The sequence below is a fragment of the Bos javanicus genome, chromosome 10, assembly GCF_032452875.1.
Source record: "Bos javanicus breed banteng chromosome 10, ARS-OSU_banteng_1.0, whole genome shotgun sequence".
In the NCBI taxonomy this organism is placed as follows: domain Eukaryota; kingdom Metazoa; phylum Chordata; class Mammalia; order Artiodactyla; family Bovidae; genus Bos; species Bos javanicus.
In genome coordinates, this window is record NC_083877.1 from 46,204,472 (window position 1) to 46,221,988 (window position 17,517).

A 17,517-nucleotide genomic window follows, 5' to 3' on the forward strand; every position below is an offset into this window, starting at 1 on the left:
ATTCAGATACATATATACATATATATTCTTTTTCAGATTCTTTATCCTTATATGTTATTACAAAATACTGACTATAGCTCCCTATGCTATACCATTGGTCCCTGCTGGTTATCTGTGCAATGACTTTTTAAAACTATCTTTAGTTGTTGCATGAAGGACTTTTATGAGTGAAGGGTGTGAGTGGGAGGCGACAGGTGACTCTCATGACAGTCCTGGCAGGACCTCTCATCCACATTGCCGCCACCCATGGAATTCTAACTCCGGTGATGATGGTGGCAGCTTCCTTAAATAAAAACCTTCCTTTTGGAATGAGCTTGAACTCTTCTCTAGGCTGCGTTGTTAAGTGGGGGAAAAGCAAGATGCAAAACAGCATTTCCCAGAGGCCAGCATTTGTGTGAAAAAAAAGAAGGGAAGAGAATACAGATACCTGTATGCAGTCACACTGTGCAGGGGTTCCCATCCGCTGTGAAACTGGTTGAGTCTGATGAAGCAGGGAGGTTGGGTGGTAGGAAGTGCTCTCACTGTGTTCCTCTTGGCGGCTCTTGAGTTTTGAGCCTTGTGAATTTATTAACTATTTGGATAGTGAAATGTGGCTTTTCTAAGATATACGGGAGGCTTCTGATGAAGAAGCCCCCTCCCTGACCCCTGGACCCCTGCAGAGAATCACTGCCTTGTGCCCCTTCCCTGGAAGCCAGGTGCTCTGAGAGGCAGTTGTTCCGACACAGACTCTGAGAAAGATGGTGTGTTTAATTTTTTTCTCCCAGTTTTATTGAGATACACTTGACATAAAGCACTGTATAAATTTAAGGTGTGTGGTATAATGATGTGACATATATTTCGTGAAGTGATTATCACAATAAGTTTAGCAAACATCTAATTATCTCATACATGTACAAAATTTATAGAATTTTTCCGTGTGATGAGAACTCTTTGGGATTTATTCTGTTAACAATTTTCATATGTAACATACAGCAAATGTTGATTATATTTATCATGTTGTATTAATACATCACATTCCTAGGACTTATTACTGGAAGTTAGAACCTTTTGGTCACCTTTATCCAGTTCCCCCTGCCCCAACCCCTTCCCTCTGGGAACCACTAATCTGATCTCCTTTTCTATGAGTGAGTTTGAAGTATATTGACCTACAACAGTATGTTATTTCCTGATATATAGATTAGTGGTTTTTTCCTATACATTTAAAATATGTCACCATCCACAGATACTACAGTTACTGACTGTATTCCTCACACTGTACGTTTCATATTGGTGACTCATTTATTTTGTAACTGGAAGTTTATACCTCTTAATCTCTCTTACCTATTTATTTCCTCTCCTTTATGCACCTCTCCTGTGACAACCATTTTTTTCTGTATCTATAACTGTTTGTCTTGTTTGTTCATTCTTTTTAGATTCCACATATAAGTGAAATCATACAGTATTTATCTTTCTCTTATTTCACTTAATATAATACCCCCTAGGTTCATCCATGTTGTCATAAATGGCAATATTTTATTCTTTTAATGGCTGAGTAATATTCCATGGTGTGTATGTGTGTGTGTACATGTGTATATGTGTGTGTGTGTATATATATATATCATACATCTTTTTCATCCATTCCTCTATTGATGGGCAGCACTTGGGTTCTTTCCATATCTTGACTGTTGTAAATAATGCTGCAATGAACAAGGGGGTGCATATAGCTTTCCTAATTAGTTTTTGTTTTCTCTGGATAAATACCCAGGAGTGGAATTTCTGGATCATATGGTAGTTCTGTTTTTAATTTTTGTGAGAAACCTGAATACTCTTTTCCATAGTGGCTGTACCAATTTACATACCCACCAACAGTGCAAAAGGGTTTATTACCTTTTCTCCACAATGAAAATTTTGAAGTTCTCAGCATCTACCTCCTTTTCAATTTCGCCCATTTAAAACAAAAATCTGGGGAATTCCCTGGTGGTCCAGTGGTTAGGATTCAGAGCTTTTACTGCTGAGAGCCTGGGTTCAATCTCTGGTTGGGGAACTAAAATCCCACAAGCTGTGTGGCATGCCCCCATCCCCCAGATAATAATAGTAAAATCTGTCGTATTTTCTCTAACTTGTTCAAGCTCAATTGTACTTACTTCCTTTGTTTTCTTCTTTGCAGGATCCAAGTGGACCTATATAGGTAAGTAGCAATCTTTATTTTTTTTGAAGAGATGGCTATATTTAAAGAGAAACTTCTTATTTTGTGGAGATTATCTAGGGGGTTAGGGAGAGCAGTTCTGGTCTTGTTAAGGGAGGACACAAAGTCCTCCCTAAAGACTTGCCCCACATGTGTCACCGACAGCTCTTTCTCCGAGGAGCTGAGCCTGCTTCGTGCATTCGAATTGTGAATTGCGAGTCACAGTGTTAAGGTTTTCAGATTCCTGCAAACCACCCAGGTGAGGATGCTCAGGTTCCCTTCAGCCTGCAGGGGCCCTAAGCAGGAGAGTGCCCTTCTCCTCTGTAGGACGTTCATCCTACAATAAACAAAGAATAAAGGGCTCCTTTCTGAAAGTTAGGCCCAGGTCCCAGAACTGAAGCTGCCAGTGTGTTTAGCATTAACTTTTTATTGTCATGTTTGTAGGCAAGCTAGGGACCAAGCAGTGATGGTCGATCTCAGTAAAAGAGGAATGGTTATCTTAAATGGAGAGACAGGGATGTCAAGGGTGTGCCAAAGGGTTTTGAGATAAGCAGCTTGAAATAGGCTCAGCTCATGTGTGTGCAGTGAATGGGAACTGGTCATCAGCTGGAATAGGGGATGAGGGCCAAGCCCCAGGGTCCACGGGCAAGTACAGGGATATTAATAATATCTTGTTTGGGACTGAGTGACAAGGGATATGCAAGAGAGACTGCTGTGGGGAGCAGGAGGGTGGAACTGGCCACATTGGCACAGGAGGGGTGGTGACAGGCAGGGAAGTCCATTACAACAGAGGAAGCAGAATCCAGAGAAAGATCTGACTTGGATTTTCTAGTTAGCCTTTAGATGTTTGCTAGCCCAAGAGGCTTAGAAAATTCCCTGAGCTAATCAGTTAGTTGCCTCCAGGCCAAGGTCTCCTGGCCTCTAGCACTGCAAGGCTCCATCACTGCTAACATCCCTTACTTACTTATTATGTGCAAAGCACATTGCTAAGTGGGTGGATAATTAGAAGCGTAGGCTGGTAGGCTGTGGTCTGTAGCTGGAATTACTTAAAGCTCACAATTCAAAGCAGAATATAATAGGTAATAAAAGCAGATAACAAGTAAACGGTTGAGTGCTCTGATGGTTCAGAGAAGAAGAATGCTAGGACTGGATGGTTAAGAAAAACTTCCTGAAGGAAGAGGGCTTTCACGTGGACCTTGGGGGATGGGGAGGATTCAGTATGGCCAGAAGGAAGTGCTACGGGCCAAGTTGATGATGGTGTCACATGAGTGGAGGCAAGAAAGAGCAAGATGGCATTTGAGGGAAGACATACAGAGATGTTGTTACGGGGGGAGGGATAGACTGTCAGAAAGATAAGGTGGGTCCAACAGGGGAGCATGGAGGAGGAGGCCAGTCTTTCCCACTTTGTCTCATGGATGGAGGGGTGGGGTTGGGGGTAATCTGTGTTTTAAGGAGAGTCGGGGGTGATAAGGGGTGCAAGAGAAAAAATAGGAGAGAGGCAGGAAGACATTTGGCCCTTGAAGAAACACCATTCTGTGTCTTAAGGTCCAGTTTAAAGTGATGGCAGTAACAGGGCAGGGCAGGGTGGGGCAAGAGCCCTGTCGAAGGAGGAATCCACAGAGTCTGGGTATCAGCCCGCCCACCTCACCCCTCCGGGCAGCGTGTGGGAGGAGACAGGAGCAGGGCAGGCACGGAAAGAAGCAGGGACTTGAGGTCTGCACCTCATTCCATATGGTCTGGTGTGAACCCTCGGGGTCTCGCTTTCTTCCCACCTGTGACTTGGGGAAGGGATTGTTTGACCAGTGTTCCTCAAGCTATGGCTTGGGGTCACCTGCATCAGAATCACCTGGAATGCCTTCCAGATATGCAGATTTCTGGGCCTCAGCCTGGACCTGGGGGAGGGAGGGAACCTGAAAAGCGTGTCTATTTCAGGTGATCCTTAGGCAATCTGTTAGAGAACCTCTGACCGGATGATTCCCAAGACCTCTCTAGCCTGAGTCAGAGGAAACCTGCCCCACCTCTTCTCCTGGCTTCCCAGGTAGAGTGGAGACACCACTCACATCTCTCCGGGGCTCCCTGCCTCTGTAGGACAGCCTACAGAGTGGAGCGAGGAAGTCACGGAGAGCAGAGAGACACCACGTCAAGGGGTAGAGGAGGAAAATCTTACTGCCGTTTAGGCATGACATGGGGCTCCCTGGGGAGGGCCTCTGTACACCCACATCGACTAATCCAGAAGCGTTTCTTCCTGGCCAGCCCTCTGTCCCTCCTACCCCAGACAGTTAGGGTGGCTCTTTGCTGAGGGAGCAGAGGGCAGAGTCTAAGGATGCAAGACATGCATGGGGGTGAGCACAGAGGCAAACCTGGCTTTTTATTAGTGAAGTGAGCACACACGTGATGTGGAGTCAAGTCAGTGGGGGCCCATGAAAGAGGCCGGATGGAGGATAGGTAAGGAGGCAAACAGGTCCAGGCTGGCAGCTGGCATCAGTGTTCACAGTCACACAGGTAAACAGAGAGCCTGGCATAGATGCCCGGGGGAAATCGTTTCCAAACAACACGGGCTGCACCAAATGGGGCAAGTCCAACCCGAGGCCGCGTGCTGGTTTTCCCAGGGTGCAGACCTCAGCTACTTTGAACGTAGATGCCGCTGAGTCATCCTGCTCTGCGGGCCTCCGGCTGCCAGGAACACATGGTAGGACTTCTAGAAGCACATGGAAAGGGAATTTGAGCCCCTTCCCTCTCCACACTGAGTCACTGGACTGACCTCCTCGATGGCCTCCTGGAGACAGGAGGACCATCTGACAGCCATGGTGGGGCCAACCCTGCCCCAGGTGTCCCTCCTGGGGGGATTGGAGCGGCACCGGGTATGTGTTGGCATGTGCTGAGTCAGTGCCCTGCCCCCTGCAGTCAGTCCCAACTTGATCCTGCTGAGCCACCAACTCTGAAATGGAGGGCAACTGCAAGTCAGGCTGACTCACGAGGGGAGGCTGGACTCCAGCCTGTTCAAGGGCTGTTAGAAAGCAGAATAGGGGTGCCCTTGGCTGTGGAGGTGATTGAAAGAAGGGGATACTGGTCACCTTCAGTTCCTTGGTGTGGGTGCTGTTTTCAGTGTGTGAAAAGCCATCAAGCTTACTTATGATACATGCACTTTTCTGCACGTACATTATATTCAATAAAAGAGTTAAATTCCAGCTGGGTGGGAGAGTCATCCTTACCCGGATAGAGTTTTCAGCCCTCCCACAAGAAACAACCAAAAAACCCTCAGTGTGTTCAAAACAACAGAGCAACTGAAAGGAATGACTGTAAGAAACTAACAAGCCAAGAACACATCATGTGAACAGAGAACAGACCTGGGCTCCATCCCTGAGGATGCCAGACACTGCTCTGATGGTCCTCCAATATGAGTAGTTCAGAAACAGACGAACGCCACTGTTCCTACTTGGGAGAAATAAGACAAACCTTCACAGCTTCCCAGGTGGCGCTCATGGTAAAGAACCCACCTGCCAATGCAGGAGATGTAAGAGACGTGGGTTCAGTCCCTGGGTTGGGAAGATTCCCTGGTAAAGGAAATGGCAACCCACTCCAGTATTCTTGCCTGGAGAATCCCATGGACAGAGGAGCCTGGCGGGCTACAGTCCATGGGGTTGCAAAGAGTCAGACACAACTGAGTGACTTAGCATGTATGCACATCATGGGAGATGGGATGTAAGGGGAAGAGGAGGTCAAGCCCCCATCCTGGCAAGTGAGCAAGCCCCATTTCACCCCAAGTTAGGGCCCTGAGGGGCATTCACCAGGCCAGCCCCTCCATTCCGGAGTGGGGACTCTGGAAAGATGGCAGCTTAGCCTGGGGGTGCCAGGCACCGGGCTCTTAGGCACTCCTGCCCAGCTTCTTGGCCCAAGGCAGGACTCCCATGACCAGGCACTGCCACCACATTCCTCAAGCTGCTCTCCTCTCTCGCAGACAACAGATGCTTTATCTTAAAGGATTTCCTTTGGGAATTTGGAATGGCTCCTCCATCAGGGTGAACCTCATTGGTTCTTCAGGCTCCCACCTCCATGCCTCTTCTGTCCTAAATCCGCTGGAATATTTGGTTGCTACAGTCAAACTATCCCTGGGATTTAGGACATTTTTCCTGAGCTAGAACTAGACATGGGACACATGCAAGGAAGCTAGAGGAAGAACTCTTTCCTTTCTCTTCTTTAGTAGTGGTTAAAGATACCATTGGAGAAGGCAATGGCACCCCACTCCAGTACTCTTGCCTGGAAAATCCCATGGACAGAGGAACCTGGTAGGCTGCAGTCCGTGGGGTCGCTGAGTCGGACACGACTGAGCGACTTCACTTTCACTTTTCACTTTCCTGCATTGGAGAAGGAAATGGCAACCCACTCCAGTGTTCTTGCCTGGAGAATCCCAGGGATGGGGAAGCCTGGTGTGCTTCCGTCTCTGGGGTCGCACAGAGTCGGACACGACTGAAGCGACTTAGCAGCAGCAGCAGCAGCAGCAGCAAAGATACCATGTGACTTCATGATCAAAGGCAATATGAAAAACAGACTAAGAGCTAGCTAGCAGGAAGCTGCTACACAGGGAGCTCAGCCCATGCTCTGTGATGACCTAGAGGGGTGGGGGTTTGGGAGTCTCAAGAGGGAGGGGATAAACATATACATGGAGGTGATTCTTGTTGTTGTACAGCAGAAACCAACACAACATTGTAAAGCGATTGTAATCCAATTAAAAATAAATGAAAAAAAAAAAAAGACTATCACTTAGAGCTAAAGGGAGAACTTAAAACAGAAGTTATGGAACACATGCAATTAAAAGGCTGATTTCATTAAGGAGAATTCTTATCTATACCAAAGGTAGAGCCTGGCCAACTCACAGAATCCCAGTGCCTTCTCCCCCATTCCCACTGCCAACCTGAGGATGAATGACAAGAGGCACAAAGCACTCTTAAGGGAGAGAGAACCAGAAGGGCCACAACATGTTTTTCATACCAGGAAACTGAATCGCTATGCCTGCATCTTGGGGGTTTCCCTTGAGGCTTAGCAATCCAACCCACTATGATTTATTCATTAAATCTGTGCTATAGTTCCAGTTACTTCTAGAAGTTGTGACATCCAGGGTTTGCCTGGATGTGCTGTGGTCCACCCGTTCGTCATTTCTCATCTTTCCTGAGTTGCAGAATTGAGGTCTGTGTGTTCTGGGTGCCTGCATTTTCGTGTCCACAGCTGGCCTCACCAACTGGGTGAAAAGACAAGGAAGCTAGCATTTGTTCCTAAAGGTGGGGGTGGTGTCGTGGGGGTAGGGGGGTGGTGGTGAGGGGCAGGGGAGGCAGAAAACCAGGAAGAAGAAGAGGAAAGTGTACAACGCGCAGAACCAGGCAGACCTTCTGGAGATCGCAGCTTGGCCACTTTCTGGGTGAGTGGCCTTAGGAAAGTAACTTGACCTCCCTGGACCGTGGTTTTCTCAACTACAAGATGGGAGTCATAACACCATCTACCTCAGTGGCACCGGCATGGGGCAGCATCAGCATCCCCTTGGGCTCTGGATGCTCTTCCCAGACACTCCGAACTGCAAGTGAAACTCACAGGAGGAGTCTGGGAGAAAAAACGCAAACACTTCACCTCCGGTCCTTTAGCAGCAAGGAAAGTACCATGTATGACTCTGTTAGAAACACAAGTTCTCCGGCCCATACCAGATTTACTTCCAAATCAGAAACTCTGGGGCTGGGCCCAGCCCTCTGCTTTAATAAGTCCACCAGGTGATGCTGATGCACCCTCGAGTTTGAGAATCTGTTCCTCCCAAGCTGTGGTGAGGATGCAGTAAGATAATGCACGGAAATGGGCTTGCAGTGTGTGGTGCTCAGTGTGCACACAGTGGGGCCAGTCACCTTCTTCCCCTTCGTGTCATGGGGTTATGGTGGAATTCTACAACTAATCGGTGGGTAACTGCCTTGTCAAGTCTACAAGACCAAACAAACGTGAGAGGTAGATCTTAGAAAGGATCTACCTCTTCATGCTTTTCTGAATTGCCTAAGTTTCTATGGGTGAGGAGGATCCCTTTTAAATTTTTATTATTATTTTCTTAGCTCATTCTTCAGCTTTACTGAGGTGTAATTGGCAAAAACTGTGTATATATTAAAGGTGTCCAGTGTGACAGTTTCATATATGTTGTGAAATGGTCACCACAATAAACCTAATTAGCACTCATCAGCTTCCATAAGCATAAGCATTGTTTCAGCTCAGTCGTGTCCACCTCTCTGTGACTCCAAAGACTGTAGGTCGCCAAGCTCCTCTGTCCATGGGATTTCTCAGGCAAGAATACTGGAGTGGGTTGCCATTTCTTTCTCCAGAGCATCTTCCCGACTTGGGGGTCGAACACGAGTCTCCGTGGTCATTGCATTGCAGGCAGATTCTTTACCACTGCACCACCGGGGAAGCCCTACCTCACATAATTACTTTTTTTTTTTTCATTCCCTACCTTCCTCCCCCGTGGCAACCACCTGTTTGTCCTCTGTATCTATGACTAGTTATTTTTTAGACTCTACATATGAGTAAAAACATACCACATTTGTCCTTCCCTGTCTGACTTGTTATCTGTCTCAGCATACTACCTTCTTAAAAAAAAGAAGTGCCACTTAGTCATGTCTGACTGTTTGTGACCCATGGACTATAGCTCGCCAAGTTCCTCTGTCTATGGAATTCTCCAGGCAAGAATACTCTGCTGCTGCTGCTGCTGCTGCTAAGTCGCTTCAGTTGTGTCCGACTCTGTGCGACCCCATAGACGTCAGCCCACCAGGCTCCCCCGTCCCTGGGATTCTCCAGGCAAGAATACTGGAGTGGGTTACCATTTCCTTCTCCAATGCATGAAAGTGAAGTCGCTTAGTCATGCCCGACTCTTAGCGACCCCATGGACTGCAGCCTACCAGGCTCCCCGTCCATGGGATTCTCCAGCCAAGAACACTGGAGTGGGGTGCCATTGCCTCCTCTGAAGAATATTCTAGGTTTATCCATATTCTGAAAAACAAAAGGAGTTTCCCTTGTGAGAAAAAAAGGCATTGAGCAAAAAACCCCCAAAGGTTCCAAGCTCTTGTCCCATGGGCTTCGCATGCCAGAAAGTTCTTCCCAAGCTTGTCCTTCAGACGAGTTACCCTGGCACTTTCCTGGCACCTGTGGGACAGATATGCAGTTCCATAGCCGTGGCCACCTCAGTCATGCAGCTTAAATCACTGGAGCATCCCTTGCTGCCCCACCCAGAGAATGCACTCCTCCCCTTTGAGCCTCTGGGCTGAGCCCTGATTTCGGTTTAGGAATGGAGTGGAGTGGAGTGGAGCTGGGAAGAAATCTGGGGCTGGGCTACAGGGAATTCTGAGCTCCATAAGCCCAGCCCCATGCAGGTGCCCCCCCCACACCTGGGGCAGAGACAGGCCTTGGAACTGTGGGGTGAGGGCTGCCTGGGAGGGGGTCCTGCCACGGGCTCTGTGGGGCCTCTTGCTGTGCTCAAACTTGCCCTTTCTGCTGCATGCTGGTCTCAAGCCCCAGGCAGTCAGGTGAGGGCAGGGCACATCCCTCCAGCAGCCAGTTAGAGCCCTTGGCAGTCCATCCCCAGCATGAAGAAAGAGGGGAGCAAGCGCCTGGGGTAAACCAGATCAGAAGAAAAGATTGAAAGCAAAAGGGCTGAATTCAGAGCAGATGCGTGAAGGTGCCCTGGGCAGAGAAGGTCTGGTTTTTCATGGAGAATGGATCCAAGATTGTTTCAGCAGGCTCCCACAGTCTCCTCAGAGGGAGCAAGGGCCCTCTCTCCTGCTCTGTTACTGTCTTCCTCTGCAGGGGCAGAGCGGGTGAAGGGCACAGGCACTACTGAGGCGCCCAAGAACACAGCCAGCCACGCCACATGGCCAGGAATGAGAGCCAGCACCTGCTCTGGACAAAGACTGTATTGTAGTGATTCTCAGATGCAACTTTTTTTTACATTATAGCATCTCTGTAAGTGGGATATATTTTATAATCCATGGCATCTAGAAGCAATGAAATATGGTAGCTGTTCCACAAATACTCACCAGAGAAGTTCCCTGTTAGATGCTAAGAGCACAGAGAAAGGAGCTGAAATGATTTAATTTCCACAATTCAATAGTGAAACAGTGGAGGCAAGAAAATGTAAAACTAACGGTAGTATGCATAGCACAGAGGAATAATGCAAAATCATGTTAGATTTTGAACTCGAACTTCTTCCCATTTTCAGTCAAGCCACAGTTTACTTATATGCCTAAGTGGTATTAGATCAGTATGACAAATATTTTTAAGGAAAATAAGTTAGGTGCTTATCTTTTTTTTTTTTTTGGTCATACCACATGGCTTGTGGGATCTTAATTCCTTGACCAGGGATTGAACCACTCACAAGGTGGTGAGTGTACAGAGTCCAGGGAATTCTTATAGCTATGTGGGTTTTCTTTTTTTTAGTTAACAAAAGTATCCCTTTAAGGTACAAGTTTTCCAATGACCTGGCAAGTATTTGATTTTTGCCAACCAGGAAGGAACAAGTACAGGCTGCCACCTCCTTTTGTCCATAAAGGTTGCCTCACAACTGGTATAACTCTAAATAAAATAGTTCATTTAGCTCATTTTAGCTTTTTAAATGATTTTGCAATCATTAACTTGAGACATACATCAGCTGCATGACTTCTGAGTGAATGGGAGGAGACCCATGCAGACCTCATAAGGACGCCTGTGGTTAGTTTCAGGGCAGTCATGATGCCCCCACCTCTGGGACAGTTGGCTCAGAAAGGGCTCCCTGGTTACGACCAGAGTGAGACTTGCTTACAGCAGGGAGTGGTGACACTGGTGAGTGGGGCCTGGGCTTTTGTAGTGAGGCCCCTGCTTGGCACCCCATCTTCTGGGAACTGCATGAGAAGTTGAGAAAGGAGGAAAGGTGACTCTGAAGGTTGTGGAACAAAGAAGTTTTGTAGCATGTCTGAGGCACTCGTGCAAATGGCTGTTTCCTCTTTTGGCTTTTGCCACCAGGAAGCCCAGAGGCAAACTGGTGATTCCAACTTGAGTAACTGCCCATTCTCCTATGATCCACAAATCTAAAGATTCTTCATGGATGATGCCCTTCTAGTTCACAGATATTTTTTCTGATCCTGAACCAAAGTGTTATACAAATAAATTTCTGGAATCATTATCTAGAAAGGACCAGAGAGTAATGGTACCCTACACATTCATCACTTATTCTGCCCTCCTCCATGGACACCATTATTTAGAAGGCTTAACAAATGAAATAATTAATTTTCCCCAATTGTTTTCTAAAATTTTTGTTCATATATTTATTTGGCTGCAACGGGTCTTTAGCTGTGGAATGTGACCTCTTAATTAGGTGAAGTATGTGGGATATATTAATAGTTCCCTGACCAGGGATTGAACCTACACCCCCTACAACGGGAGTGTGGAGTCATAGCCACTGAACCACCAGGGAAGCCCCTCCCACTGTTTTATTAATCAAAGACAGATCTGAAAACAAGCAAAGTTTTAAGTTAGCCCAAGAAAACTGATTTATATTTATTCCACAAACATTTATAAATATTAAATGCCAAGTATTAGACTAGATGCTGAGGAAATGATGAATAAGGTATGAATAAGACTGAAAGTCTGGAAGGAGACAGTAAATTAGATCAGTTCAGTTCAGTTCAGTTGCTGAATCGTGTCTGACTCTTTGTGACCCCATGAATCACAGCACGCCAGGCCTCCCTGTCCATCACCAACTCCTGGAGTTCACTCAGACTCACGTCCATGGAGTCAGTGATGCCATCCAGCCATCTCATCCTCTGTCGTCCCCTTCTCCTCCTGCCCCCAATCCCTCCCAGCATCAGAGTCTTTTCCAAAGAGTCAACTCTTCGCATGAAGTGGCCAAAGTACTGGAGTTTCAGCTTTAGCATCATTCCTTCCAAAGAAATCCCAGGGCTGGTCTCCTTCAGAATGGACTGGCTGGATCTCCTTGCAGTCCAAGGGACTCTCAAGAGTCTTCTCCAACACCACAGTTCAAAAGCATAAATTCTTCGGTGCTCAGCCTTCTTCACAGTCCAATTCTCACATCCATACATGACCACAGGAAAAACCAAAGCCTTGATTAGACGGACCTTTGTTGGCAAAGTAATGTCTCTGCTTTTGAATATGCTATCTAGGTTGGTCATAACTTTCCTCCCAAGGAGTAAGCGTCTTTTAATTTCATGGCTGCAGTCACTATCCGCAGTGATTTTGGAGCCCCAAAAAATAAAGTCTGACACTGTTTCCACTGTTTCCCCATCTATTTCCCATGAAGTGATGGGACCGGATGCCATGATCTTTGTTTTCTGAATGTTGAGCTTTAAGCCAACTTTTTCACTCTCCTCTTTCACTTTCATCAAGAGGCTCTTTAGTTCTTCTTCACTTTCTGCCATAAGGGTGGTGTCATCTGCATATCTGAGGTTATTGATATTTCTTTCAGCAATCTTGATTCCAGCTTGTGTTTCTTCCAGTCCAGCGTTTCTCATGATGTACTCTGCATATAAGTTAAATAAGCAGGGTGACAATATACAGCCTTGACGTACTCCTTTTCCTATTTGGAACCAGTCTGTTGTTCCGTGTCCAGTTCTAACTGTTGCTTCCTGACCTGCATACAAATTTCTCAAGAGGCAGATCAGGTGGTCTGGTATTCCCATCTCTTTCAGAATATTCCACAGTTTATTGTGATCCACACAGTCAAAGGCTTTGGCATAGTCAATAAAGCATAAATAGATGTTTTTCTGGAACTCTCTTGCTTTTTCCATGATCAGGCCTTACAATGCAGAGAGATGAAGCACAGAAGAGAGTGACTTTGCCTAGTGTCTTGGGAAAGAATCAGAGAAGGCTTCCTGGAGGAGGTGATGTCCAAGCTGAGGCCTGGAAGATATGTAAGAGCTAGCCAGGCAAAGGGAAGAGGTTAAAAAAGCTTTGGGGTGTAAGGGATCAACTAGGCTGGTAGGTCCAGGGAACCAACAAGGATCTCAGAGAGCAGGAAAGGGGCTGGGGAGATGGACCACAGAGTGAGGGGCTTATGAGCCGGCCGGAATTGGGACCTCACTCTGGAGATAGCAGGAGACAGATTGAGTATTTTGAGTAGAAAACTGAGAAAAGCATTTTAGAAGGGCCATCCTGGCTAGAGCATGGAGAGTAAATTGAGAGTGAGACACTGGAGGAAGTGGGGCCAGAGGGACACCGGAGTCTGAACCAAGGGAGGGACAATGGGGGTCCTGACCTATTGATATAACTCACCCCGAAACGTAGACACCTAATGTTGTCCTTGGCTGGAGCAGCCTGATTGTGGATGAGGGCTGGCCTCTGTCGGGCTGCGTGAAGTATTCAAATCAGCATCCACTGCCATTGCTGCCCAGGTGGGACCCCAGTGGGGACCACTGATGCAGCCAAGCCCCACAATCATTTGCAGATGAGGCGACAAAAACTCAGAGCTGACAACTGGCCCAAGCATGAGCAACTGAGCAGAGACCGGAATCTGTGTCCTGATTTCGGTCTCGCGTATTTCCCCAGACATTTAGTGGATGCTCATTTTATGCCAGGCATTGTGTACTCTACATGACACATCACAACACTGAGCAAAAGGCACTGAGGAAATGCGGTGATTTTTCAACCAAGTAAATAATACAGACTTGCCAGAAACAAATTGTGCCAAAATAACTTGCTTTTCTTCTCTGTTATCAGTAAAAGGCTTAGCGGTTAAAGAAAACACAATAGACTTAAGACCCGTTGACATAAATAAACATTTGATACAGTTCCTTGTAACACACTCATGGGAAATGTAGATCAAAGACCAACGTGGTTGCTAGGAAAAAAAAAAATCAATATCCTCAAGTCATTGTTACTGTCGGCAGCACACAGCTGGGAGAGATGTCAGGGGTCCTCCAGGGGGCCCTAATGACCGTTTTCAGATTCTTCAGAGTAGAATGGACAGCTGAAGGAGTCAGAAAGATGAGTATTGGAAAGAAGAACAGGGAATAGATGCCAGAAGGAGAAAAGCAGGTCAAAGAGGGCGGGTGGAGTGGGGCAGAAAGTGCACCCAGTGAGGAACATAGAGTGAGCGCAGCCGCACTGCAAGGTGGCAGGGACCGAATGAGGAGAGCTGCTCGCTCCCCACCCCGCCCCGAGCTTAGTCCTGGTGACTCAGGAAAGAGGTGTAAACATGCATTTCCGCATGCACGCACACACCCACATTCATGTGCATCTATCATACATTCTTAGATGTGTCCTTAGCCCACACTCAACCTCCATCTCCTGCACCCTGAACCTGGAGTGAGGCTCTCCACTGGTTTCTGAGCTACCGGAACGTGTGTTGACATCTCATTGCTCACAGCGGTGGTGGAGTGAGATCTTACAGCCTGCCCCTCACCCCTGGGTGCTTCTTTCTGGCAATTTCCCAAGAGCCTCCCAGCTCTCTCTCTTTTTAAATTGGAGTATAGCTGCTTTACAATGTTGTGTTAGTTTCTGCTGCACAGCAAAGTGAATCAGCTATATGTACACATATATCCCCTCCCTGTTGAGCCTCTCCTATTGCCCCATCCCAAGCCTCTAGGCTTTTTTTTTAACCTTTTATTTCATATTGGGGTATAACCAATTAACAATGTGTGACAGTTTCAGGTGAACAGCGGAGGGACTCAGGGACCACCCAGTCCTGCATATATCCATTCTCTCCCAAACCAGCTCTTGATGAGTCTCTTGGTGTATTGCCATCGGCAAGGCTGGAGTAGGAAAGGCCCCATTACTGAGTAAAACCTAACACAGAAGGTCTGTAGGGAAGACTGTGTGTGCAAAGATGCCTGGTCAGAAAACTCATTATGGGGAAAAAATTGAGAACTGCAGGAATTTAATGTTGTCCCTTCACTTAATTGTGTTGTAAGCATAGGTACCTCTTGGGTTAACAACCAAGTGCCCACTCTCCAGCTAAGGCTAATGTGCCAGGTTATCACTGGAAAATGTTTTCCTCCAAGGTAGTGTTTGAGCACGAACCTGCTGCGAGCAAGGCAGTGTCCGAGGGGTATGGGGTGAGAAGGAGCCCTTTCTTGTCTCAAGGAGAGTTATCTAGAGGGACATCAGCAGTGCGGGGAGTGACACCCCCCAGCAGCTGCTTGGGCGGAGGCACAAAGCCCAGTCCAGGAGAGGAGCTGGAGATGTACTTGTTGAGTGAATGAGGAAAGAGTGGTTTGTTTCTCTCCTTGCTTTTGGCTCTGGGTGTCAGGGAAGGCACCAGGGAGAAGGTGGCACTTGATCTGGGATGGTAGGATTTCAGAGGTGAAACTGGTCTCAAATGAAATGCCACGTCTCCATACATATCTCATTAGAAGTAAAAGGAGACATGCAGGGAGCCCTAGATGTGTTTTCCGCTGAGGTGAAAGGGTGAACTTGCTTTAAAAGGTTGAAAACAGCCCTTAAGGTAAAAAAAAAAAAAAAAAAGGCTTGAGACTATTCCATTCAGAAGGGCCTGGGAACCAGCATGTCTTGGGAGTCCATCACAAACAGACATTGATCTTAAGCTACCACATTTATTCCTCCCAACAGCTCTGGGGTCCTGCCTGGTGGGTGTTACTGCATTCCTTTTGTAAGCAAGCTCAGGGAATCTAAGAGTTGTATTCAAGGTCACACAATCAGTAGGTGGTGCAGCTGTGACTGGCAGCTTGGTCAATGGCTCCAAAGCCCTTGACCTTCCTACTGAATTTCAAACCCCTCTGGAAGGGAGATTTTGACACTTTTGGGGGGCTCCAAAATCACTGCAGATGGTGACTGCAGCCATGAAATTAAAAGACACTTGCTCCTTGGAAGAAAAGTTATGACCAACCTAGACAGCATATTAAAATGCAGAGACATTACTTTGCCAACAAAGATCCGTCTAGTCAAAGCTATGGTTTTTCCAGTAGTCATGTATGGATGTGAGAGTTGGACTATAAAGAAAGCTGAGCAGCGAAGAATTGATGCTTTTGAACTGTAGTGTTGGAGAAGGCTCTTGAGAGTCCCTTGGACAGCAAGGAGATCCAAGCAGTCAATCCTAAAGGAGATCAGTCCTGAATATTCATTGGAAGGACAGATGCTAAAGCTGAAACTCCAATACTTTGGCCACCTGATACAAAGAACTGACTCATTGGAAAAGACCCTGATGCTGGGAAAGATTGAAGGCAGGAGGAGAAGGGGACGACAGAGGATGAGATGGTTGGATGGCATCACCTACTCAATGGACATAAGTCTGAATAAACTCTAGGAGTTGGTGATGGACAGGGAGGCCTGGTGTGCTGCAGTCCATGGGGTCACAAAGAGTCAGACACGACCAAATGACTGAACTGAACTGGAAGGGAGACAGAAGTAGCCTGGATGAAGATCTTCAGGTTTGAGAAGCACCATCAAATGGCAAGTTTGAAAACTGAGGGAGCAGCTTTAAATAACAGCAAGAGTGCTGTAGGTTAGATACCAGAATGTGAAAGCTGGTAGGTGAAGAATGGGCTCATAAAAGGTCAACACTGAGGGGCCAGTGAGCCTTCAGTTAGGTCAGGTTCCACCCAGGGGAGCTGCAGAAAGCTCACATCTTTTATCAGATTCCCTCTTGTTATTTCTAGATGCCCCCAGGAATGTTGACCAGGTCACAAATCCCTGCACACTGCTGTTTCCCCCCTTTAGCTCTGGACTATCGCCAGGGCTTATCTGCTGGTCATCTCTCACCATCTGATAACCACTGCCCAGGCTCTGGACCCTCCAAAGGCTATAGTGGGAGAGAATGTGAGGGTCAGGGTCAGTGGCAGCCTGGCTGGTTACTGGCACTGATTTGGGTCTCAGTCACCACATCTGCTAAATAACATACTGCCTCTGTCCTAGGCTTGTTATGCACTTTAATTAACACTTGCTAAGGTTGTAGAACAGTGGTTGGTGGACTGTGGCCCATGGGCTAAATCCAGTCCACCACTTGTTTTGTAAATAAAATTTTCTTGGAACACAGCTATACTCACCATTCACCTGTTTGCATATTCTCCATGGCTGCTTTTTTTTTTTTTTTAAACAACAGAGTTGTGTAGTAGCAGCAGAGACCATATAGCTCACAAAGCCTAAAATATCTGCTATCTGGCCTTTTGTAGGAAATGTTAGCCCACCTCTGATGCAGAATGGTGTCTGGCATGTAGAAAGTACTCATTAAATGGTCACTTAAAAAGGAAAAAACCTCACTAGGCCTTGGGGTTTAACAGAATTTGACTGAGGTCCTGGGGCAACACAAAGAGCCTCAAAGAAAAACCTAAAACAGGTGTGTCTGTCATCGGTGCTCCCCGAGGGCAACCACGATCCCTGACCCTGGGATC

General features: G+C 46.9%; 2 protein-coding genes across 5 annotated transcripts in view; one reads left to right on the forward strand and one right to left on the reverse strand.

The window, feature by feature from the left end:
* The window catches only part of CA12 (carbonic anhydrase 12), a 65,710-nt gene that overhangs the window by 6,745 nt on the left and 41,448 nt on the right, over nucleotides 1-17,517 (forward strand). For all 4 annotated transcript variants that reach the window (XM_061431061.1, XM_061431063.1, XM_061431064.1 and 1 more), the window contains exon 2: nucleotides 2,147-2,167. In XM_061431061.1, coding sequence (XP_061287045.1) covers nucleotides 2,147-2,167 — 21 coding nt within the window. The remainder of the gene's footprint in view (nucleotides 1-2,146; nucleotides 2,168-17,517) is intronic.
* The window catches only part of APH1B (aph-1 homolog B, gamma-secretase subunit), a 116,822-nt gene that overhangs the window by 347 nt on the left and 98,958 nt on the right, over nucleotides 1-17,517 (reverse strand). The window lies entirely within an intron of this gene.